Raw genomic sequence first — 24,882 nt, forward strand, 5'->3', positions numbered from 1 at the left:
TGTCCATCGCGGGAAACCTGTTCCATTTGCACAGGCGGCTTGGTTCAAAGAATCAATGAAGTACCTTTAGTGTTTAAAGTTGACTGTCCAAATAAAATATCTCTATGGCAATAATGTTTTGGATGGGTGAGGAGAAGGGTGGAATGGGTGCTGGAAAGGCCATACCTGGAGTAAATTGGTATTTACACTTCCTGAGGATTTTTAAAGAAATGAACTCTCCACTTTGGTTCTGACTGCAGATACAGCAAGCGACATGTGGATCACAGCTGTCTTGTTGCAGCTGCTCCTGGTGCATCTGGGCTGCTCTCACCTAGTGCACTGGACATACAAAGGTAATGAAAAATGAGGCTGTTTGGGGATTGCTACTGCTTGCTAAAAGACGCTCCCATCCTTTTTGTGCTGCAGAAACAACACTCAGCTTGACTCTTTTTCCGTTAGTGAAAGATCTCCACAGAGCAGCTAATTTATTCCACTTTATTGATGCCTATGTGTCTTGAAAGTGATTTTCTTCAATGTCACCCCTTTTTACGCCTTTGTGTGGTTAGGACACATTGTCAGAGTTGGCAGACCAATGAGGTTCAAACAATGGGCAAAATCTTTACAATGTGTTAGAATAAAAGCTGCCCTTTGGATGATACTGGAAGGAAAAGCTTTAAAAACTGGCTGTTTATTATTTTATTGTCATATTCCATGCAGTACAGCTCACTAAGAATTACTTATTCATGTATTTATATTTTCTGTGAAATTTTATCTGATTTTCATTTGTTTTAGGGGGTTGTTTGCAGAGCTCTTTGAAGTAAATGGTAGTCCTTGTATGATCTTCACTGGGCTGGGAATCAAGCTAAAACAAAGGATATTGTTGACTAGATGCAACATCGCAATTAGGACACTAAGCTGTTTGCAGAAGTTCTCTCTGAATTTTCTTTTGGCCAGGCTGCCTGCATCTCCTAAGCCTCCCATATTTAATCAATGTCAGGAAACAAATACTTGCAAATTGACATTACTTAAACAAAATAAAAAGAAAAGAATTAGCAAATAGTAACAAATCCTTAGGTGTGGCTGTAATTATAATAATTTGAAAATTAGGAAGATGTTGAAGTAGTTTTGAACTATTTTCTTTTTACAACAATCACCTCTCCTTCCAAACCATCTCTGCAGGATTTGAAGTCAGTGAGTTTAACAATCACATGATGATTACTCCTTAGCTCTAGCTCTGTTTGTCTCAGACAGACATGACTCTGACATTGATCAATATATTGCAGTTCTGGGGTGAAGAAGAAAAGGTTTCCTTACTGATTGTCAGTCACAGCCACGACAGAGATGGCATCAAAATTCCTACTTATCCTTAAAGTCCTAAATATAGCACTATGAGAGGGAAAATAGCCTTGAAAGGTTCAAGCATCTGTTAAGAGTTTCAGCGTCACTCAGACCTCTGCAGGAAAGATTCAAATTAGGCCTAAGAGGCTTAAAGCCATTGGAAAAAGGCTAGCATCCAGCGTGCCAGGTCTCTTACACATTTGCTTCCTCCATAGGTGACCACAAGAGATTTTTTAGTATTAAATACTTGCAGAAATGATGAGCATGTGCAGGTGAAGCTAAGGCCTTTAGTTCTTAGTCCCATGTCAAAGGTTTGCGTCTGAGCCAGTGACACTGAGCAGGAGAAGGAGCTGGTATTAACACTTAGCGTGACCTTTAGGGCCTATTAGGCCTGGGGGCTGGAAGGGCATCAAAAGCTAAGAGCAATCAACCAAATCCAGAAATTGGGATGCCCAGGTCCTATTCCATACAAGGATGTGTCTCACCAAAGCAATGAATCACTTTCTCATTATTTGTTGTGTGTAAAAAGGGGGCACCAGGAAGAGGCATAGTACTGTGCTGAGGAAAGGGGTGGGTTTTGTTAATAAAAACACACCCAGGACATCAAAGCCACCCCAGACCACTCCTATCCCAGAAAACATATAATAAAAGGTTCCATTTATTTAAGCCATTTCATTCCTATTCTTCTTTTGTTAGTTCTCTCCCTAGTTAAAAATAGGATCAGGAACTGGCAGCAAATTTGCTAAGCAGAGACTTCCCACCCATTGCCCTGGTCCTATTCACTCTCACATCAGTTGAGAACCCGATTCCACAACTTTGGCAGTTAAGACACATTTAAATCCCCATTTCTATATGAACACTGCTTCTCTTTTGGTGGAGGTTCAATCTCCAGTGATCAGTAAGCTATTACTGCAATGCAGGTTTCTTATTTTGCAGCACAGTTGTCCTGCAGACAGAATAACATATATTTTCACTCTAGGGAAGGCAGAGAACCTTTTATTGCTGCAAGTCCTAGTGTTATAATAACTAGATTGACATGCCCTGCTGGCAAATGAGGAGAGTTTTCTGACTCCTGAGCTAACAGCAGTTCTCACCATGTTCTAATAACCTGGTTTGTTTCTCCTCCACGCAGAAGGAGAGCTGGATGAAGAGCACTGGGGAAAGCACTTTGCAGACTGTGCTGGCAAACACCAATCTCCAATTGACATCCAGAGGAAAAAAGTGAGGTACAACCCCCAGTTGCTGCAGCTGGAGCTGAGTGGTTATGACGGGCCTTTGCAGGGGGATTTCACAATGACCAACAACGGTCACTCTGGTAAGACTAGGGGGATCCTTCTCATTACATACCTAAAAAGAGGAGCTGGTCAAGAAGTCATTGCTGACAAAGCAGCAGCCTGAAACAGAAATTGGGGCATAGAGCTCAAGGAGTTTATTTGGTCCTGCAAGAGCTCGAGCTGTCAGTCATCTTTTAGTCAGCAAGAGAAGCTCTAAGGCACAAGGAAGCAAGTGCTGCCTGTCCGCTCCAGCTGCATTTTGCCCCAAGCCATGGCTTCGTACATGCACGGATCACCGCACATGCAGCACCCAGGGCCCTCCCATGCACTGCTTCCATGACCGTCGGTGATGCTGGCAGCCAAGAGTGCAGGGAACAGGCCAGCAGCAGCAAAGCAAAGGCCTTACATTTTTGAAATGCAGGTGTCTTTAATAGTAGGGCTGTCCTGAAAACCCAACCCTTTTTATCCACACCTCTTTGTTAGCGTCCTATACTGCTGAGTTCAGCTTTCTGTGCCATCATATGGGGTTGAGTACTGCAGTGCATTCAGTGGGAGAAAGAACATACCTTCCTGCTGAGACAACTGATGGAAGAGATACCGGAACCTGACAGCTTTCTGCTTTTAAGCTTTGAAGCAGGCTGTAGTGCATCCTCTGGAGGCTTCCACCAGGCAGTGTAGCATGCACTTATTACATTGTGTTTGGGATATAAAGGAGACTTTATGACTTCAGGTATGTATTTTCCCAGCACGTGCATGATATGGGAACAGCTCCTGTGTGTTCATCTCAACACTCTGCCGTAGCTAGAACATGATCACAAATCTTCTGTGGCCAGCAAGTCACACTAGGTTGAAATGTGATGGAATGAGCAAACTTTGCTGTAGCAGTAGGCGTTTTTTTCTTCCTTGGCTGAGCAGGTGCCCTGGGAGTATATCAAGCTCATGACAGTGCAGAAACAGATTATTCATTTTAGCTGATTGAAGTGCTATCCACAGAAAAGGCACCCCCTCCCTTTTTTTTTTTTTTTTTTTTACACTCACCTCACTTTACTATCTCACCTCATTCTGCTCTCCTAGTTTTGGTGTTTTCCCCAATCACACATGAAAGCTTTCCAGAAACACATATATAAACCAGAGAAAAAAAAAAAGGCAGTTATATTTCTGCAGGATATTTTCTCTGTTAGACATTAAAAAGGGATGAAAGGCAGCTAGAACATTATAGATTGACCCTTTCTTTCAGTGAACTACAAGACTGCAGGACAATAGTAAGGAGTAGTATTTGGGTCATACTGACTCCTCCCTGCATTCAGAAAATGCATCTTTTTTCCCCTGTGCAATAATAAAAACTAGAAGTGATAGGAATAGAGAATCATAGTTCAGTAGCAAGTCTGCATGCAAGGTTTGGTTAGATATAGTTCATACAATGTAGAACACTGAGGAGAATCCCTCCTTTATAGTCAGAGGACTGGTATTTCAGGTCTCAGGAAGGCAAGCTGAAGCACAGCATGGGTTAAAAGACTTGCTTTGGGCCACACAGTCTCAGGGCAAGGCTTATCATTTAGGAGGTCCTGGATTCCCCTGCTGCAGTCTGTAATTCATTGTCTAAATAATTAATCAGCTGGTACTGTTGGGATAATGGTTTTGGACTACAGATGAGGAATGAGACAATTTTCTAATAGCTGCAGTAGAGAGGGAATGAGTATTTTAGGGAAGGTGTTTGGAACGTAAAGCTGGTAGCTCTTTAATCCTGCACAACAGTCCTTTCTTCCTTTCTGTAACAAAGCGTGAGAGAGAAATACGGTGTGAGAGCAAGGAAATGAAGTGATGAGAGACATACTGCCTTCAGAGAAAAACTGTTGGGATTTTATTTCTGAAAATCATAACTCCTGTTTGTTGCCCGCACAAGCTCTACATTCTGTTAGAAGCTGTCATGTCAACATTGCTACTCTGACTGCCTACAAATTACTTTCTGCAGGTTTAGCTTTCAGATCTGACCACACGTGTGTATTTTCCTATTCTTTTGTTAACATCAAAACAATGATTTTCTGACGCAGGGCATTTTAGTAAAGAACAAAGGCAAATGACTGTCCTTATTCACAGCTCCTGTAAAGTCAGGCTAGGTTTTCCTACTGGCTTCAGTGAGATGGGACAGGTTAGCAATATCTGTCAAGGAAAATATTCCACTAGGCCACAATAGAAAGCATTCAGCTGATCTGAAAGGGACAGGAGACGGATTTATCAACAGGACTCTCCTTACAGGCTGTCAGGATCTGAAAACCAAGTGTCTCACCTAAGAAACCAGCTACACTTTCTCTCTAGTTGTATAATTACCAGGCTAAATGCCACCTGAGAAAGCCTATTTGCAGTAGTGCAGAATGTCCGTGTGCAAACACACTCACACAGATAACCTTAGTTAATGAAATCTTTTGTATTTGGCATTTGGACTTCGTTTTGGTTTTGTTTTTTTTAAACAGGATTGGTCCTCTAGCAGGTAGCAAGGACATACTATGTCTTTATCTGGATGATTAAAATGTCATCCATGCAGGATGTGCATGCTTCCTCCAGTAGCAGATTCATTTTAGAACTGGGACCTCAAATGTGGCCTTCATTAAACTCAACCACCTCAGAGGCCAGAGATGGGAAAATAGGCTTTGCTGCGTGTGCTGTAATCGGTAAGGCAGTAACAGACAAGAGTTCAAATTGCAGAGCAGAAATGCTAGAGAAAGGCACAGTTACAGTCAGATTCACACTGCATAATCCCAGCCAATTTTGCACTACCTGGCAAAACTAGAACTAAGCAGGAGTAAGGCACTTCGAGCTCAGAGCAGTCATGCTTTCCACACACACTTTATGCTGGTGAAAAGTAGAAGCAAACTGGGCTGTTACCTACCTTCATGCTTTCTGCAAAGTATTTGCATAAAATATCTTACAGAAGACTTAAGCTTCCCATAAACTCAGAACATAATTCTCCGGCTGTGTTTGCAGAAAGCAGAAACCACCGTGAGGTACTTGAGGTAAATAACCCTAATTATGAAAGGCAGTCAGCAGAGATCTTATGTAAAAAGGTAGATAGTTTTTTTCCCCCCACTCTAGACTCTTTGGGATGTTACAAGGAAACATGTTTTCATCTTGTCTGTCTGTAAACAGCTTACAAACCAAAGAAACTTCTTATAAACCCAAACTATGACCAATGAATCATATACTGTGATACCTTTTGCAAGGCTGGTTGCTATTTTTTATAACATGCTCTGGGTTTTCATTAGGATGAGCCAATTCTCTATTTTCACTCCTAGATTTAGTGTATTTATTAACATAATATGTGATTTGTGGCAGTACATGAGCAGAAATGTTTCATAGTCTCTTTGTGAATACTCCTTGGCAAGGAAAAGCAAAGCGATTTGTCTCTACACATCCTTAAAGCATTAACACAGCTTTTTCAAACTTACAGGGCTCTGGCCCAATATGCCTGTTCCTAGAAGATGCAGGGCCCAGAACACTGGAAATTATGATGACAGGTTAGATGAGGCCAGTCACTTTGTTGATTTCTATCCCCCTTTTCTTCCTCAGAAATAAAGTAGTTAACAAATCTGTGCACCGCCTCGCAAGATGTGATGTACTGTGCAAGAGATTAGTCTTAAAGCACACTTATTACTGCCTAAGGAAAAACCCAGAGCTGTTCAGATGGAAAAGAAGTCTGCAGACACAGCTAGTGCCCAGTCATCTTTGTGCCCGGTATGGTCTTTGTGGTGCAGAAGCCTGAGGTCAGGAAGGATTTTAAGCACACCTAGCTTTAAGCTTCAGTGCTTTTCCTTGCATACTGGAGTTAGTTCCCTGAACATGAGTGTGCCAGGTTATTTCAGAGAGGGTGTTATTGGCAGACAGCACCAGGCACTGTAAGCATAGCTACAGGAATGGCCATGGCTGCACCCACTGCTGTCTCCAATCCTGTTTTTCAGTCCAGATTGATTTGCCACCCACCATGCACATCTCTGGAGGGCTCCCAGGCCTCTACACAGCTGTACAGATGCATCTGCACTGGGGTGGCCTGGACCTGGAGACCAGCGGCTCTGAACACACCATAGACGGGATGAGATACTTTGCAGAGGTACTTGTGAATGGAGCGGTGTGGAGGGAGGGTGTGTTGCAAGCATGGCAACTGGAAAATGGGAGGCTGCAGCACACAAAGCCTGCAGGAAGCAAGGCAGAGGCAAGTGGGAGAAACAGGGCTCCCGTAAGTGCAGGTGGTTGGTGCAATGCAAGGGCTGAGCCTGATGGTGCTGGCACAAAAGACTAAGAAAAGCCATTGCAATAGCAATAATATCTTTCAAAGAAGAGATTGTTCTTCCACATTCATCACAAACCTATTAAACTAAAGGTCTATTTGGCTGTGCTTCGAGGCACAAGCAGCAGGAGGTGGGATGGTGACTCTCCCTTCAGTCTGTATTTGGTCCTTTAAAGCACCAAGGAAGCCATTTATCACTTCTTCCTAAATGACCTTTCCCTCTTCTGACAGCTGCACATTGTCCATTACAACTCGGCTGACTACTCAAGCTTTGAAGAAGCCAAAGACAAACCAAATGGATTGGCTGTGCTTGCCTTCTTGTATGTGGTAGGTTTGATGCCCAGGTTGCTGAGCAAAGCCAGTCTGTGATCACTGTTTATACTACAATCGCAGCCTGAGCAGGTCCAGACACAAGCAGCCTGCACTAGGTTTGCACATTTATCCTAAGAGATGATGTCTGCCTTCAGTTTGAGGAAACTATGCCATAGCAGGACTGTTTTTCCCTTATGTCATCTGGGGTTCACACAATACCAGCCAATAAAACCTGGGAGCCCCAGAAAAATTTGTCCCATAAGTAGTACAGAGGGATTATCAGGTGTGGCAGCTGGGTTCTCCCTGCTGTACCGCAAGGCTTTGCTCTGATTTGCAAATGGGAACACTTGATTTTGTGTGCGTTTAGAAATGAAAGGTGAAAAAGGATCCTTACAGTTCACTATTCTGAGATCTATGTGTACATACCTTATTATGCCTGGGATTGTCCAGCCTACCGAGAGATCTGCGATAGTATTTGTTCTCTTTATCTCCCAATTCATCAATTAGTCCCCCAAGCTGATTAGTAATATAGAAGGACAGGCAGGTCACTAACCTTTTGTTCAAGTTTCTATGCTGTGTTTAGGATGGGCACTTCGAGAATACCTACTACAGTGAATTCATTTCCAAACTGGCAAAAATCAGGTTTGCAGGTAAGACCTGGGAATGCCTTTCCACATACCTGATATTCTCAAAGCCTGTACATATGTACTGGGTCTGGGGACAGACATTTTGCTGCTGCTTTGCTTGCAATTATGCGGCCAAGCATCCTCAGCCATGCACAACTTCACACCATCCCTGCCCACGTATCTCAAACAGCAGCCCACACAGCAGGGTGGTGTGGAAGATGCTCAAGGCAGCAATAAACATACTCCTGGTAGGTCTATGCAACACACTGCGGCACCATCTGATAATTTCCTACAATCCTGCAGTCTGTACACCCAGACCGCAGGTGCTCTGCTGCACTAATACACTCCGCTTCCCACGAGGACTAACAGTTAGTGGCAAAGCACCAAGGTGCAGTTGCCCACCACCTCCAGGACCCCAGGTATCTCTGAATGACAAACCGTAGACCCACTGAAAGAACCATTCGTTTCCCTCCATCTTCGTCCAGTTCTGCCAAGGGTCTAATATACCAGTGCTCTGGGCAAAGCGATTTGCCAATCCCAGCTCTAACACCACTCTCGCCTTTCTCTTTGCTCCCCATTAATTGTTAATATTGCCTTTCTGTTTCCTTTTGAGGTCAATCAACAAAGCTCATTTCTCTGGATGTCCAAGCCATGCTGCCAGAAAACCTCTCGCACTTCTACAGGTACCAGGGCTCACTAACAACCCCACCTTGCTTCGAGAGTGTGATCTGGACCATCTTCCATTCTCCAATTGTCCTATCACACACGCAGGTGAGTGATAACTGTTCACCAGACAGAGCAGCCTCTCTTTCCTCCACCCTTCACCTTTCTACACAAGTTTCCTTTTCTGCCCTCCAGTGATTTTGAGAACAGCTTGACAGAGGAGCTAATAGGGCCTTTCTCATATAGGGCTTTTGGGACAGACTCCTGAGCAACTGGAATTACAGGTGGCTGTAATGACACCGTGACACTCTATCACAGCAAGGGCTAGTTTCTGTATAGCAGCAGTTTACCTGAGGTCTGGTGAGCGATAACAAAGCTCTCTGCTCAGTTAAGCTCAACCATGCTGAGGCACTGTAAAAAGGAAGAGACCACTCAGAATCAACAAGGCAAAAATTACTGCAAGAGAGTCCAAAACCAGCCCCCCCCCCCAACATAAAAGAGCCATTCACAACTTTAAAATAATTACAGAATAATTGGCACATTTTTAAAAGCATATTTCAGGTTTCTTCTTGTCTACATTTACATTGTGCAGCTAGATTGGATCATTTCAGGAGTGGCCTGCTGTGAGTTTTGGCTGTCTGACAGGAAAGGGTTATCCAGGCTCCAGCAGAAGCATTACAGAGGTCTTTGTTGAGTGCACAGGAGCACTGGGCAGTAACCCCACTTGTCTCAGCAGTTTAATACCATCACGTGGCAGGATCCCCTTCTCTTCTTTCTGTCCACCTTGTCAGGACAAAGGCTTTAGCAGGGGGAAAAAAGTAAATGTGACTAAAATAAGCTTACTGTTAAGTCTTACAGAGTGGTTCATCTTCCTTAATGAAAAAAAAGCATCAGAAACTTTTTCTTCTAGAACAACAACATCATAAAGCGGAGACTACAGTAGTGGAGGATCACAGTGGGTTCTCATCTGAAAGAGAAATACTCTTTTTGGCAGGGGGAAGGCTAGTAGGCACTTGTGAGAATACAGTATGCTACAGAATAGCAGCAAAATCTCCATCCATGCATACCATCAGGCAGGTATTAAAAACTTCCTTCAGGCAAAATATCTTTATCATGAATTAGCTGATAAAAGCCCTCATGTTCTGTTCCTTTCCCCTGCTAATAATCAGCAAGACACCCTGTGGGTTCCTCTGTAACATATTGCTGGGTTCAATCCTGAGCTGCAAAATCTGCACTGCAATTCTAGGCAAAACTGTTGTTCCCATTGCCCTCCGTAATAAGCCTGTGTTGCTTGCAGATCAGCCTCCTAGAGAACACCTTGCTGGACTGGCAAAACAGGACGCTGCGCAACGACTACCGGCATGCTCAGCCCCTCAACGGGCGGGTGGTGGAGTCCTCCTTCAGAGCCAAACTCACCCAAGGTAAAGGGAGTCAGCAGGCAGGACTCAGGCTTCCCCTGGGGAGAGTCAGGAAACCTATGTGGAAGGAGTTAAGTAGCAAATCACTTAAGCTAGGCATGTTAGAGATCACCTTTCCCAAGAGTAGCAGTGTAACGGTGTTCCTGCACAGCAGGTGGAGATGGCCCACATGCCTCTTTGCCCCCTGCCAATACAACTTGCTGCTAATGGTGCAGTGTCGGTTGCAGATTGTGTGCCAGCGCTTTGTTTTGATGGCAATGGTGTCACACAGGTCTCCCAAGATAAGTGGTACTACATGGCACTACACAAGAATACTAGGTTCAGATGTGTCTGCATCCATATGGGTGAGGTACACTACCCATTGTAGAAACAGTTCTGGCATGGCTGATTAGCCAGGGGCCATATGGAGGTGAGACGCTGCATTTTAAAACAAAGGTTTTCCCCAAACCTTCTACGAACTAGAAAGGAGAAAAAAAATCTACCATGTGCAGGTCCTGGCCTTCTGTAAATTCAGCTGTCTGATTACTCTAGAACAATGCCATGCAGAAGAATTCAGCGTCAGACTGGAACAAATCCAGATGCAGCTCCAAGACATGAAGAGAGAGTTGCTGAATGGAGTGAGCCACATAGGTAAGAAACACACATCTGTGGCCTAAATCATTAAGGGGTTTGGTACTGATATGTGCAGGTAGAATTTTGTCCCATATCGAGGCCTGCTGATGCAAATTCTTCAGCTACAGCATCATTAAAGCTTGCCCTAATCTAGATACTCCCACAGCAACTGCAGCTTTCTCCTGCAACATGTAAGCACATTATTATAAACAGTGAGGAATTTAAGCTCACAGTTCCCCTAGAATAAACAATCATCATCTCTACTTTACACAAAATGAGAAAAGAAGAGGAGAAAAAAGTTATTTTTCCAAACAGCTGGGTGAGGGGGCTAAACTTTTCATCATTTCAAGCCCCTTCCCTGTTGGTACAACACACGCCAGTAACTGCAGCTCAAGACAGCGAAGACTGCCCCAGCCCTGCTAGTTCCTATGGGTATATTCTTCAGGTTTTGGGCTGATTCATAAGCACAGCAGGAAATGTAACAGCTGGCTTTTTTGTTATTTCAGGTATTAAATCCAGCACATTTCCAGCTTTCTACTTCCCTGTGGAAAACATTGAGAGCTTTGTGAACGTTCATCCCCTCCATGATATGTCTCTCCAAGCCTTCACCTTATGTTTCTGGACAAAAGCCCAGCATGCTGGCAGTCAGACTGTTCTTTCCTACTCCACACAGGAGAGGGATAACGAGATAGTGATAACCGTGGGCACAGATGTGGGATTGTGGATAGGAGGCCATTTCATCACCTTCCCCCTGTACCACAAGGAACAAGATTGGCTGCACTACTGCATGACATGGGCCTCTGAGTCTGGAATGGCAAATTTATGGCTCAATGGAGCAGCTGGTAAAGCAAAGAGTATCCAGAAGGGGTACGTGAGCCAGGCTGGAGGAACGCTTGTCCTTGGGAAAGACAGAGACACTCTCCTTGGGACGTTCTCCAATGGTTTTGCAGGCTGGATGACTCATGTGAACCTGTGGAGCCAAGTTCTCAGTGCTGCAGATGTTCGGGCACTCGCACTGTGCAAACCAGGGCAACTGAAGGGAGATATCATAGCATGGGGAGAAACCTCCATGACCCTTTTGGGTGGGGTGGTTCTGGAGTCTGACACCAGCTGTCAGTGACCCCCAACTTTTTTTTTTTACTTTTTTTTTTTTTCTTTTTTTAAGGCAGAAAAATCCAAACTGCTTGCTGGGGAAACTGAGAAAAACTTAGATTATTTGCTTGTTTCTCCTCCTCCTTTGTATAGGCTCACTATGCACCTGATAGTGTTCCACATCCTTTTAACAAGAGAGCAAATCTCCATCAGTGGGATAGAGGCAAAGAACAGAACAGAACTTGACACAGTCCACTACCTTGCATTGTCACATCCCTCCCAGGAGTTTGATTTAGCTCCCCGTACACAGATCTTCCTATGTGCCAAAGAGCTGTCCTCTTTGGTCAAAGGAGCCACTTTCTCAAATAAAATTTCTCTCATATCCTTCACCCAGTCTCAGTTTCTCACCATCTTCCCTGCATGCGTCCTTCCTTCCTATTTCTCACCATCAAATCACCACCCCTACCCCAGCAGACATATCACATAGGAAAGGACACATAAAGCCCTTGCAGGACAGAGTGAGGCTCCTATGCAATCATTGTGCTTTGATCAGTGGTATGCCTTCTTTTCTGTAAAGGCATGTAGAGCATGGAAACAGCTTCTTTTTCAACATGCACACATCACATGTTTGAGGGCAGGTATAAAACTCATTTTCTAAGATTAAAGCAAATCATGTGAAGGACACTCTCCATGAACAACACAAAATCCATGCCAGGGTTTTCAACAATTCTGCTTTTTTCAAAACCAAGGGCAGCAGCCCTGCATAACAATTAATTAAATTTAATTTCTCCATGTGAAATTATGCCATAATTAACCCCAAACCCCCTTAAACTAATAAATACTTTAAGAAACCCTCCATTTTTATCAGTGTGCACTTTAGTTTCTTCTGAGAATTGCCACTAGTCGTTAGACCCAGAGCTTTTCCAGACCAACTTAGCCTTCAGGTGGAATGGTGCTCTTAGGGGACACAACCAGAAACCAGAAGAAGGACCAAGCTCTAAACCATTTAAAGACTTTTTCAAGTGGTTTCAAGTACCCAAGAGCTGAGTTATTTCAAAAACTAAATTTAAGCAACTCAATGTGAGAAGCTAAAGACAAGTTTGTACATGTTTGCAAACACAGGTTCCAACCTGTAGCCCACTGCACAGGAATCAACCTGAATTTGACTCCTGCAATGCAGCAGGGAAGTTCTTACCCTCAACTCACATTACTACCTGGGTTAATTAATCTTTTAAAGTTTGGGGACATTGGAAACAGAATAAAAGTCTCTGATTTGAGATGAAAAAGATTCATTTAAGGCTTTATCTTTTTCAACGGCACTGAGAGCAGAGGCTTTCTTTGTAAGGATTTGAAGAAAATCCACATTCAATCAAGAACCATCAGAAGTTTCAGTTCAATAGCATGTATGTCTGGGGGGACAAATGAGCTTCAACTGGCTCATGCATACAGAGTAGGGATATGAGGGTTATTAAAGGATTAAGAAAGGGACTGTTACTCTTTGGCAACTGAAGTGTAAACAGTAGGGAGTGAAATGAGCTAAACAGCTCAAAGACTAGAGTGCCACTGGAGCAAATGGGTATAAAATGGTTGTGAATAAGCATCAGCCAGATGGATGACTCCTAACCTCAAGAATAAGGCTTTGGAAGGACTCACCAGCAACAGCTGAGGACTAGCTTTGATTTTAGGGAGAGTTGGGTGAGCATGGTAGGGGTAAGATATAGTCATATGCATTTCCAGTCTAGCGGTCCTTTGAAACACACAAAGGAAGGACAAGAGTTCACAGGATAAATGCCATTATCAGCCCATCTAACAAACTACCTCAGAACAACTGACAGTCTCTCCACCCCAGAGGACCAAAGACCTGGCATCACTCATGCTGGACCCTCAAATACATGAATGACAGTGCACTCCTTGCACACAACTGACCAAAACCCAGCCCAAGTCCTGACTTGTGTCACCCTGAGATATGTCAGTCAGGACACCAGGGACATACATCACCTCATGACATAGGTCACTTGATCACAGGAACTGAGCTGGCTGAGGACACTGCCCTTTCCTTGTGACAAATACCATGAATGGGTAATTTGCCTTGGCAGTGGCTATGCCATGAAGCAGAATGGTCCTGCTAATTACTCAAAATGAGAACACCCTTAAGACACAATGGCTTATTTGGAAACTCCTGCTGTGGGAAATTTGCAGAAGGTCTGAATGAAGATCCCTATCAAACGATCAATCCATATATTTGGTCTCCCACTGAACAGATCCTCAAAAATGTCTGGACCAGCCCAAACAGTGGGCTGGGTCACAGCTTGCTGCTGGAGATTTTATTTTCTTCCTGCCTGCCTGGCACAATGTGGAAATCCTTAAGCTCTTCTTTGTCTTCCTGAATCTCCACCTTGTTCCTCTTGGCCATGATCCTGTTGATTTCCATGAAGGTTTTGTTCTTCGTCTCAGGAACAATAAAGAAGATGTAAACTATAGTGGCGAGGCAGATGGCACAGAAGATGAGGAAGCTGTAGGGCCCCAGTCCAGCCTAATACAATGGAAGAAGACAGAGCAGGGGTCAGGGCAATACTCCAGTTGCCTTCGTGACATGATTTCGACATGCTGAACCCCTGATGTGCACACATCTTAAGTTGAACGACTAGAAGTTCAGGGTGCTTCTAGATTCTGTCTTCTCATACCACCACCATGGATTTACTGGAAACCACCACAGACTTACTGCAAAAGGAGGCTGAGGGTCTGTTGCATAAATCAAACTAAACTCACCAGCTCCCTTTGCACAGGCTAAAATCAGCAACTGTAGCAGTTTATGAGTCCCTACCGCTGGGGATCAGTTTGAACTGGTGACCTCGAGATCAAAAGCCAAAATTGGCTCCCTGAGACACACACCCCCTCCATCACCCAATGGAAGATGGGGAATTTGCAATCTTTTCCATGCCTCTGAATTCAGGATCAGACATTCACCTGGAAAAGTAACTGCTTTCTTTTAAAGCGGGTGCAACAGATAGATAACGATAAAAAATTGCTGATTGGCATCAGTTTCCTGCCCTTAATGTATAATCCTGCATACAGGTACTGGGAACCAACCTGGGCATTTACAGCTCTCAGGATTAAAAAGGCTCTCTAAGAACACAGGGGTGAAGATACTAATTCTAAGCTGAAGTCTTGCCCTGTCATGCGATTGCATCTTACCTCCATGTAGAGGAACACAAGCCCCACGGTGAAGTTGCATAGCCAGTGCACAGACCCACCCACCATGAACGCTGCAGGCCGGGATGACTGCAGGAACATCTCGGTGATCATCACAAAGGGAATTGGACCTGGAAGGTAGTTGCATATTTGGAAATCCCAAAGGCAATTCTCCCACTCTGAATTCCTAGATTACACTGTTCATTTCAGCGGCAGGCAATGGTTTCTAAACTACTAGTGTTTAGAAACACCCAATAAATCAAATAAGGGATTAAAAAAACCCCAAAAAACACCAGGGCAACTAAATGACTTCCTAAACTCACACACATCAATCAACCTCTTCTCTCCTATGGTTGCACCTTAACCACGAACCCATCTCCAGCACAAATTGTAAAATAAGATTGATAAACACAAACTGTCTCTCCAGAGAGCACTCTATGAGCAGCAGCTAAGCAAGTCATTGCTGCTTGAAAAAAAGAAACAAACAGGCCAACATGTGCAGGTGTTGAAAAAACACCTTGGGGAACGAGCCCTCAGGCCCGTGCCCAGCAGTGCCGCCCCGTGGCAAGGTTAAGCAGAAAAAGACCATGTTCTCATTAACAGGGTCAGGCCACAGGTCCAGCTGACCTGGTGTTCTCCCTCCAGCAATCTCCCTGCCCCCAGCACTTGAATCTGCCTGATGTCATAAATGGAAAAAGAAAGGCTGTATGTAATTCCGTCTGCCAGCAAAACCTCTACAGGAGTTTCAAAACTGCGCTGCTGCGTCCAGCAAGGGCCTTCCAAGCTAAACAGACAACTCTACCACGCTGAGAAGCTGAGTCAGGACAAAGCCTTTCCAATATCCACACCTATCTGCACATCTCCTTTCTGCAAAGTGGTCCGCAGGGCCACGCATATAATTTGAGTTGCTTCTAATTTGATTTGTTGCCTACAGATGCAAGCATACAACATCTCTTCCCAGTTGGTAGGGCTTACTATCTCAGCGTAGTTTTGCTCCAGATCTTACTGAGGGAATCAAGTGCAAGCACAATTGTACCTTTGCTTTTCCTGTTGAAAGCCAGATGCTCCCCTGCTTCACCGACGCAGCCAGCCAACAACTGGAACATGAATAAGCCTAGCTGACAATCAACAAGGTGCATGGCCACACAGAGCAGAAATTCAATCTCCTTGGATTAGCTCCACAAAGCTTTTGGTTTGAAATCGAAGAGAACACTTGGCTTTACCCAGCTTGTGGAGGAGACTGGACTAGAGCGTGCATACTTACTGGCTCCAATAGCATGGCCGATGATGTAAACAATGACACACACTATGCTGAGGTAAGACATCCATGAGACAGTGGTCTGTGAAGAATTTAATCACAGGTTAGACGCTGTTCCTATCTGAACATCACCAACATGTTCAAAGCACTATTTGTAGTAAGTTTTGAAGGCATTCTAAAGCCTGTGTCACCCTCCATTGCCAGATATGTCCATACTGAGCCACAAAAATCATAGCCTGGGTATGATCCTTCCTTCCAACAACTGGATGCAACAGGTATGATGAACATGACATACTGGAGGATAGTATTCAGACAAGCAAGTTCATAGCTTTTCCTGGGTTTACTTTAGGTAGATATACAAGTACAGGGACCTTTCATACGGTCCCCTCCCCACCAGGGTGTAGAAGCAACTTCAAAATATACCAGTGGCCTGTTCCCTGGAAGGTCCAGAAATGCATGGGTAGCATCACCTGAGCCATTCAACTACGCACCTGGAGATTGAGGGCCAAAGTTAACACTGCACAGGAGACACAACACAATCCAAAGCCAGCAAGGAGAAGGATTCTCCTCCCCAGGGACTCCACGATGAAAACCTGGAAGAGACAGAAGAAGGTGAGAAACCAGACACCTGGGGCACAGCACTTCTTATTCCAGCAAAATTTATTAAGGTAGTCTTTGTCTTATAAGAAATTCAGGGACATTTCCACCATCTACTGACGGATTGTGGACATGAAGTCACCCAGAAACTGCAAAAAGCTGGATGTGTCAATAACACCGAGAGAACAGGCAGGCCATTCTTCAGTACCCGGTCCCAGTGAGAAATGCATGGAAGCCCTGCACGGAAGCCCTGCATGGTAACACTGGACAGCTAAGAAGGGCATATCAGCCGGGAGACCAGAGACTGAAAACTTCTGAGGCATGTGAGAAGTCATGATGGTTAATCACTTTGGTTACATAGCTGCCTTCAACCAAGGGACACTGCAGGGCACCTATTGTGCAAAGCAGCTCACAGTATGTGTAAATAATAAACTCATTTAAACAGTGATGGACAGGGGAGACTGGACAAGCTAGAACTCAAAGAACCCTAATAGAAACTTACAGCAATCAAAGTCATGACGACGTTGATGGCCCCTATCGACACAGTGACATACTGAACATTGTTGTTGTCCACACCTGCCGACTGGAAGATTCTGTCTGCATAGTAGAAGACCTGCAACAAAACCACAGCTGTGTTTATATGTGGCCAAAGGCAGAACACAGGAATCCCATTCTGTCTGCTTTTACACCCTAGAACTGGTGCACAGAAGCCTGGGAACGGAATTCCTTGATTTCTGGAGACATTGGTGTTTGGATCCAGGCACAAGCACATTACTCGAAAAACATCCAAACTACCCTTAACAGGACAGCTTCACTTTGTATCTAGTATGTGTGTACTGGATTTGGTACTGGGTAGGGTCAACCCACTGTAACATGATGCAGAAGCAATGTCCCTGATGAAGGGGTATTCCTGTGTCCTACGTTCTAGCTCCTGTGTCAGCACTGGCCCACATCATCCATTCTAAAGTCCCATCCCTTTATCACTCACCCACTGGCCTTTCCCACGTGCCTTCCCACTCACCGCATTAACCCCAGAGAGCTGCTGGCCCATCATCATGACAATGATAGAGATGAGCTGCCATCGCAAGCCTCTGAAAGTGCACAGGCTGAGTACGGAGAAATGTCCTTCTTCCTTTTCTGACTGGTCTTCTTGGCGCATTTCTTCTATCTCATCATCTACATCATCCCAGCCTCTCAGCTTCCGCAGAGCTAGTTGGGAGAGGAAGGCGAGTTATGAGCCCCAGAGAGCAGGTCTACAGTGAGCTCTCCTGCTTCAAATCAAGACAGAACAATATGTAAGACATAGGCAGCAGTGCTTCCATGGTGGGAATTCAGGGATTCACATATGCAGAGAAAGGAGCAATATTGCAGGAATTCCATCCACCAGCAACATCAGTGAAGAATTTCACACTTGCTTCACCGTTGATTGCTGTCAGTCATGTCCCACAGTCAGATCTATCCCATTCCACCTCCCCTTTCATTAACGGATGATGCTGTACCTTGTCGTGCTTGCTCTTCATTGCCCTTTTGTATCAGCAGGTATCTGGGACTCTCAGGGAAAAAGGGCAATATAAGGAGCTGAATTAGCGATGGGATCCCAGTGAGCCCCAGCAGCACGGGCCAGCCTGCAACAAGTGAGACAAGATGACAACTGTGAGAAATCTTTCCCCAACAGAGCCCACAGAAAAGTCCCGAGCCAGGGCTTTACCTTTGGCGTTCCCGAGGATGCTGTTGAGACCAAGGATCTGAGCTACAAGGATCCCGAGAGTGATGAAGAGCTGGGGTACTACCCCGATAGCACCTCTCAGATTTTTGGGGGACATTTCTCCAAGGAACATGGGAACCACATTGGAAGCCAGACCTAGGAGTTAGAGAACAATGTTAGACATGCAGCTGCCTGATGTCAGCACACTCACCATCTTCAGTAAGATACCTTTCCCCATGTGAGACCAAAGTGATCCCTGCTGGACCACAAGACACATGGAAATCTCACGCCCAAACTGTTCTGCTCCAGTTGAAGATTAATGTCATCTTTTGGCCAGTGAATAAGCTGTGCATGTTTTCCTCACTCTTCAGTGGAACATGGGACAAAAAAACCATGTGGCATTGGTTCACTCAATAGGTGGAGAGGTGCATCACTGCATCTGGTGTCCTCAGAAAGGCCCAGGAATCTAGTTTTCTCTGGGAGCCGTTAAACAAAGAAGCTTGTCCCACTACCTCTCTGTTCGTACATAATGCTGTCCCTTCGCCAAGGCTGTCAATATTACACTCACATATCTCAAACTTAAGACAGAAATCATCTCTGTAGCTAAGCTGCAGAGGCATTCCCACGCTGGAGCTAATTCAAGGAGTCTGGATTGTTTCACCCATCTCAACTAAAAAACAGTCAGTTGAAATACAGTAGGGAACCAACCATACGTGCAGGATGGGCAACCTGCCCACCTTCTGGTGCTTTCAGTGTCTAGCTTATTAACTGCTCAGCAGCAAAGCATTTTAGGAGTCCGAGAAGGCTAGCAGTAGCCTGTGTTGCCTACAAAGCTGGCAGATGATTTGGGGACTCTGAGTATTCATCGTCCTAAAAGTAGCTTTCTCCCAGCAGGGTCTGCCAAGTACTTCAATACAATACATGCAAAGAAAAATTGTGTGCTACTTCAGGTTTGGAAGCAAACTCAAAGTGTAAGGGGGGAATTTCTACTTCTTCTAAAACAAGAAAAGAAATCAGTGTCCAAACAAGCTGATGTGAGGGTGGAGGGATGTGACTTCTTGCTGGCTTTTAAAAATTCACTACTCCTTTAATCGCTCAGTAACATTTTGCAGACAGCTTTGCTGGTTTGAGAGCTCCTACAGGTAGGGTGTTGGAATAGGTATTTCTACTCAACTAGGACACTAAGGACCCAGGTTATTTTGAGGAACATTACACAGTTACCCACAGTAACCCCAGCGAGCTGCCAGCTCGCATGCTTACGCTGTAAATCCTGGCATGCAAAATCCAAACTCTGGGAGTCAAATGACCACAGGAGACTCTTTTCGTACATTTCTAAAGTTCCTAGCCTTCAAGAGCTTGGAGTTACAAAGGTGATCAAACTGTTATCTGAAAGCCAAAAGGCACGGAAACAAGTAGTAAAGCAACTAGAAAAATATTATAAAACTAAAATCATGAAGTGTAGTGTTTTGAGTTCACATTCTATCCAGCCCTTTAATGACCCAGATTAAAACATGCTAGCAGTGACTCCTGGACGACTGCATTCAATTAACAGTGGCTTTCTAACTGTTCAGCCCCATGTGATCCAGCCCTGTCACAGGGAGGCCCTGTATACACCAGAGCTGCCCTTTTGCTGGGCAGAGTGATGCTTGGACCCTACCAGAGCCTGGAGCAGGCTGGCTTGGCTCAGCAGCTTCCCTCCCCAGACACAAAGTCCACGGTTCAAGGGAGATCAAGCCGGGAAGGGCAAGTCAGGACAGCTGGGGCAGATTCTTTTGTAAGTTATAAATAACTGCAAAGAGGTAATCACACTTAACAGGTCCCTTAGTATTTATTCAGAGAACCAACGCTAAGAGCAGCTGCCAGGCTTAGGAGAGTCAAAAGCCAAAACAAAACCATTGGACTAGATGAATTTCCTGCCTTAGCACACCAACTGCAATTGCCGTATGTTACAGATCAAGTTGTTTTCTTATTTTCTCATTTTATCTTCACAGGATATCCCAACTCACTACTAAACCATGGAGGATGTCGCTCTCGCTAGCCCAAAGCCAATTAATTGAGCCTAAATGCTGTTAGGACCCTTATCAGCCTGGCTCTGCACACACTCAGTACAGTACTGCATGAGGTATCCAGCCCTTCTGGGTTTCTGTTTGTTCCACGTTACTGTAGCTCTAATGGAACCACTAACACCAGCAACTCACATACACCATTCTCCTTGGCTTTCCAATATCTTTGCAGTAAATCCAGTGGCTCTGAACTATCTGCTGTCCGTTTTAACATTTCTTTTCTCATGCAAGAATAACAGTCAGTTCCAGGACTGGATTATTAGGTCTGGCATTGTCTCCAATGACTTTGACTTAGGAGGATTATTCTGTTTCTGATTATGTTAAAACAAAACAAAAATAAAACAAAACAAAAAGCCAGGCTATCTGCTTTAAGATATCTGGGAAAACAGATTATCATCAGCAGGTTTCCTGGCTGTTGGAGCTCCAGGGCCTAGCAGATGCTTATTGCAGAGGATAGCTGCATCTACAGACACACATGTCCTCTGTACATCTTAAATTCCAGTCTCACTGCCATTGTTTACTAGAGATCTTCAGTACTTCTGCAACATGCAAATGACAACTGTTATTCAAGCAAGTACAGCATTGTTATGTAGATGTGTGGCTAAAATAGGCTACCTGTGAAACCATCTGTTGTGAGAACAAACAACCTTTACGTAGCCAAGAACATATTTATTGCTTTCCCTTTACCATCCAACCTCTCACTTACCCGCATATATTCCTATGATAACACGTGAAAGGATTATTACTTCAAATGTTTTTGCTAGCTCTGAGGTTCCCATAAGGATGGCAGCAGCAACGGAGAAGAGGTTATTTATCAGCAAAGTGCCCTTTCTGCAAAGTAATAGGAAAGAAAACAGATTCAGGTGTTTTTCTTTTTAAGGCCCCAATAACAGACAGATCCCCTCTGTGTTATGCTGTCCAAAACTCAAATGAATCACCATCTTCAAAGACTAATAAAAGGGAAAACGGTGATTGTCCCATTTTCTCCTGCAGGGAATGAAGGCTTCAAGGAAAAAGTGCAGTTTCTCAGGAAACCTGAGCAGCAGAAGCTGGGTCTGATCTCACATCCCAGCCCAGGACTTTCATCATTGCTCTCTGCCTGGCTCAGTGCCCAGCGTACAGCCTGGCCTTGACCATGCTGAAACCATATAAATTCTTCTGCGCATGGGAGACAACACGTATTGCTGAGTCCAGCAACTAATCACCGGCCCATCTGCCTCGCAATCAAGGTGTGTGTGACACCGTCATGCTCCTGATGGGCTTGGCAAGCTGGAGTGGCCGGTGGGGCGAGTCTTATCTGAACCCAGCAAACTGTTGGTGAAGGATGTTAAGCACCACTGTCACGTACCGGCCACAATTGTTGACCAGAGGCCACACCATGAGGGACCCAAACAAGCCGCCCAGAGGGTACATGGACACAGTAAGAGACCAGAGCAGCGTCTGGAAGCCACTGTCCATAGGCACTCCATTCCTGTCGAAGTAGGTTCGGTTGTAAAAGTCTTGCATGTACTGAAATACGGAGCATGTTTAGCACAGTAAGTAAAATTTTCATGCAGTAAAAGCTAGTTAACAACAAATACCATAAAGCTTTAAACAAATGTCTTGATAAAAACTAGAATGGCTGAGTTGGAAAATGAATGCAAGAGAGGGATGGAGAAGTCTGGGCTAGCTAACTGTTACTACAAGTTATCCTGCCTTATCGGATTTGCCTGGTTTCCAGAAGGAAAGACATTCGTCGTGCCCCGTCTCTGCTGGGCAAAGTCTCAACAGTAGTGCTATAGGCCTCAAACATCCCCTTTTCTTCCCTGGGGAACCACTTCTCGCTGGGTGCCTGGTGACCCAAAGCACGGAGAAGTACAAGCATCTGCCCACAAACACCCATCATCTAACTGTTAGGCTCCTGCCTTGTTTTGTTTGTAAACCTACTCCTAAACCTACTCCTAGGTCATGGTCCGCTCCAGGGTCCAACCTACCGGGGCTGGAGAATTGATCACAGACACGTTGTAGCCATACTGGAAAGAAGATCCAAATGCAGATAGCAGTGCTACCAGCGCAAGCGAAAGTGTCATTTTCTGCAGAGGGGAAAGAAAACACTCAAACACCACCTCAGAAGCAGGTTTGGCTTTTAGGCGTAAATGGCATTCAGTAAAAATAAAGAAATACCCTAGGTCTTGCCTTCTGTGTTCTTCACTTCATGTTACTGTATAAAGAAAGCCCAATGGGTTGTTTTCATTATAACTCATTTTGTTCTGCTTGATTTGCACATAGTCATTACAGTAATTCATTCTACTCTTTTCTGGTATTGATGGATCATTTGGATGATGAATAATCTTTTAAGTTACCATACTTAAAATACCACCCCGCAGGGAAAAAAATTGTATGCAATTATTCTTTTTCCAACATGCAAATTACTTAGTAAAATAACACAAGATATTGGCACAAGAAAGCTTTAAAAAGAAAAGATTTTGCATGAAGTGGCAAAATCCCTTTCCTGTTCATTTGTTCTGCTTTCACATGCTGGCTTGTTCTGCCTCCCACATTGCAGGATCAAGCTGTTTATGGATCTAATCCGATTGCCACTGAAGCCAATTAGAATTTATCCAAGTAGCTCAGTGAGGGCTTGGTTGTGGGGTGTAAAAGCAGCACTGTGTGGTTAAAAAGAAGGGTGAAATTGCCATCCTGAGTAAGATCAAACACCAACCCTGTTTGTGGGTACACAGTCCTCGGGGTTACAAGCAACTTGCTTTTTGCGACAATTTAGTTGCTATTCAGTCCTCAGGCTGGCCCTGCTGTGTTAACTGAGCTGTTTTGGTTTGGGGTTGGTTTTGTTGGTTTGGTTTGTTTGGGTTTGTTTTTTTTTTTATAGTTCACTAATATATCTCATTGCTGCTACACCAATAAAGTAATTTTTCATTCAGACACATACAATTTTCTGTCACCATCATTAGCCTTAACATCTGCAAGGTTTTACGTCCCACATGAAGGACCTGTCATTTCCCTAACTGAACATTCGTCCAGACAGCTGCTGGTACTCCTTATATTCCTCAGAAGCTCCAGCAGCTCACCTCCAGAGGTCTGCAGAGTTTAAGGCACTGCAGGAGATCAAAATTCAAGTTGATCTCAGACTAAGGATCAGGAGGAAACCAAGGCTTCCAGATACATTTTCTAGGAGAAGACTGCTGACATTCTCGCATTGGTGATGAAAAGCAGGCTGCCTTGCTCACACTAAACAAATCCCAGGATCTCAGAAGAGGCACTGGTGTTGTTCACATTCAGCACTTTTAGGAAAACCTCTGGCGTACACAAGCATTGCACTGTGCAAGATTCCACACAAATGCTGCTGTGAAAGGTAGCCCCCATCCAGAAGCATCTACAGCCTCAAACTGATTAGAAAGTAGGAAAGAAAACCCACACACGGAAGGGGAAAGTCACGCAGAAGTAACGTGGTACTTCAGCTGCAGACAGAGAGAGAATCATGAGACTCAGTGCAACACTACACTGCAGACAAACATAAACTGGGTTTAAGAACATAGGCATCTCTGCTCTCCATGTGAGAGCAGTTGTGGATATGGTAGCCCAAAAGATCTTGGTCTTCTCCTTCCTCTACAAGTACCTGCAGATCTCACATAGCTTGCTCTGCACCTCCAGGGGAGGCTGAAGTTGGAAGTATAGAGCCCAGCACACTTACCCCCTTTGAACCTTCATTGTAGTCGGAGCTCTCCTCCTCCTTTCCTTTCAACTTCATTTCGGTGTTTGAATCACAGATGCCGAGTACAGGCTTTTATAGCCAAAACAGACAATGCAGGGGATGGAAACGCCCTACGCAGAAAATCCCGCTCTGTGACTTCTCAGAAAACATCCAATCAACCACAAGCTCCATCAGCCAAGTTGTTGTTGTCTGATCGTTCCCGTACTCTGCGTGACTCCCTCATGTCTTCTCTTTCTTTTCCTTGTTCAAGTCTGTCGCTGCTAGGTCAGATGTTCTTTTGTCAGATCCTGACTCCAAACAGAGGTGCTGCCTAGCTACAGGGGAAACAGGCTCATCTGTCCAACTAGAAGGGGCAGACTTATCGCAAAAGCTGCTAAATAAGCTGTTTTCCCCCCAGCTATATGTACGTCAACAAGATGAGTCTACAGCAATAGAGCTGCTGCTCCTTCATGCTGCAGCTCATGGGCTGCTGGGGATGTGCAGCTGGAGAGGCTGCTGCGTTCCAGGGAAAATGGAGCATTCCATGGGAGCCGCCTTGGCAACAGAGAGGGTGTTTGCCACGGGCCACAGTGACAAAACCGAACCGTATTAAACTCTCCTGCAGCCACAAATTGCGTATCTGCCCTTGGGCTGAAATATTGCTCGTTGTCCTACCTTGCACTGACCAACTTGCTCAGGGCACTTTTCCAGTTCGCAGAGAACAGGTTCATCCTCTCATCCTCTGTTTTTGTCAGTTCTTTGACAGAAGACGGTTTTTCCACCAAA

General features: G+C 44.6%; 2 protein-coding genes across 2 annotated transcripts; one reads left to right on the forward strand and one right to left on the reverse strand.

The window, feature by feature from the left end:
- Positions 1-253: 253 nt before the first annotated feature.
- On the forward strand, positions 254-11,621 carry CA6 (carbonic anhydrase 6). The gene is made up of 9 exons (XM_049815641.1): positions 254-332; positions 2,450-2,632; positions 6,545-6,693; positions 7,102-7,197; positions 7,766-7,832; positions 8,422-8,579; positions 9,769-9,892; positions 10,421-10,519; positions 11,008-11,621. The coding sequence occupies exons 1-9, from the start codon at positions 254-256 to the stop codon at positions 11,619-11,621; spliced, it is 1,569 nt and encodes a 522-aa protein (XP_049671598.1).
- Positions 11,622-12,306: 685 nt separating this feature from the next.
- On the reverse strand, positions 12,307-24,565 carry LOC126042597 (solute carrier family 2, facilitated glucose transporter member 5-like). Its single transcript, XM_049809933.1, has 12 exons — positions 24,097-24,565; positions 22,382-22,480; positions 21,757-21,917; positions 21,115-21,239; positions 18,349-18,501; positions 18,140-18,265; positions 17,662-17,849; positions 17,143-17,253; positions 16,535-16,636; positions 16,050-16,125; positions 14,789-14,916; positions 12,307-14,126 (listed from the first exon to the last, which is right to left on the reverse strand). Exons 1-12 carry the CDS (start codon positions 24,151-24,153, stop codon positions 13,896-13,898), a joined length of 1,557 nt encoding a protein of 518 aa, XP_049665890.1. The 5' UTR covers positions 24,154-24,565; the 3' UTR covers positions 12,307-13,895.
- Positions 24,566-24,882: the final 317 nt, after the last annotated feature.

Source organism: Accipiter gentilis, chromosome 1, assembly GCF_929443795.1.
Source record: "Accipiter gentilis chromosome 1, bAccGen1.1, whole genome shotgun sequence".
NCBI classification, from domain to species: Eukaryota; Metazoa; Chordata; class Aves; order Accipitriformes; family Accipitridae; genus Astur; species Astur gentilis.

What these genes read in the sequence shown, in the direction of transcription:
- LOC126042597 (XM_049809933.1), bottom strand. Translation starts at nt 24,153, where the DNA reads ATGAAGTTGAAAGGAAAGGAGGAGGAGAGCTCCGACTACAATGAAGGT. An exon ending in ACAATGAAGGTTCAAAGGGG is followed by an intron (nt 22,481 to 24,096) that starts GTAAGTGTGCTG and finishes TCCCCTCTGCAG; the next exon opens with AAAATGACACTTTCGCTTGC. An exon ending in CATCCTCGGGAACGCCAAAG is followed by an intron (nt 18,266 to 18,348) that starts GTAAAGCCCTGG and finishes CACTTGTTGCAG; the next exon opens with GCTGGCCCGTGCTGCTGGGG.
- CA6 (XM_049815641.1), top strand. Translation starts at nt 254, where the DNA reads ATGTGGATCACAGCTGTCTTGTTGCAGCTGCTCCTGGTGCATCTGGGC. An exon ending in TGCTTGCCTTCTTGTATGTG is followed by an intron (nt 7,198 to 7,765) that starts GTAGGTTTGATG and finishes TGCTGTGTTTAG; the next exon opens with GATGGGCACTTCGAGAATAC. An exon ending in CAGAGCCAAACTCACCCAAG is followed by an intron (nt 9,893 to 10,420) that starts GTAAAGGGAGTC and finishes TGATTACTCTAG; the next exon opens with AACAATGCCATGCAGAAGAA.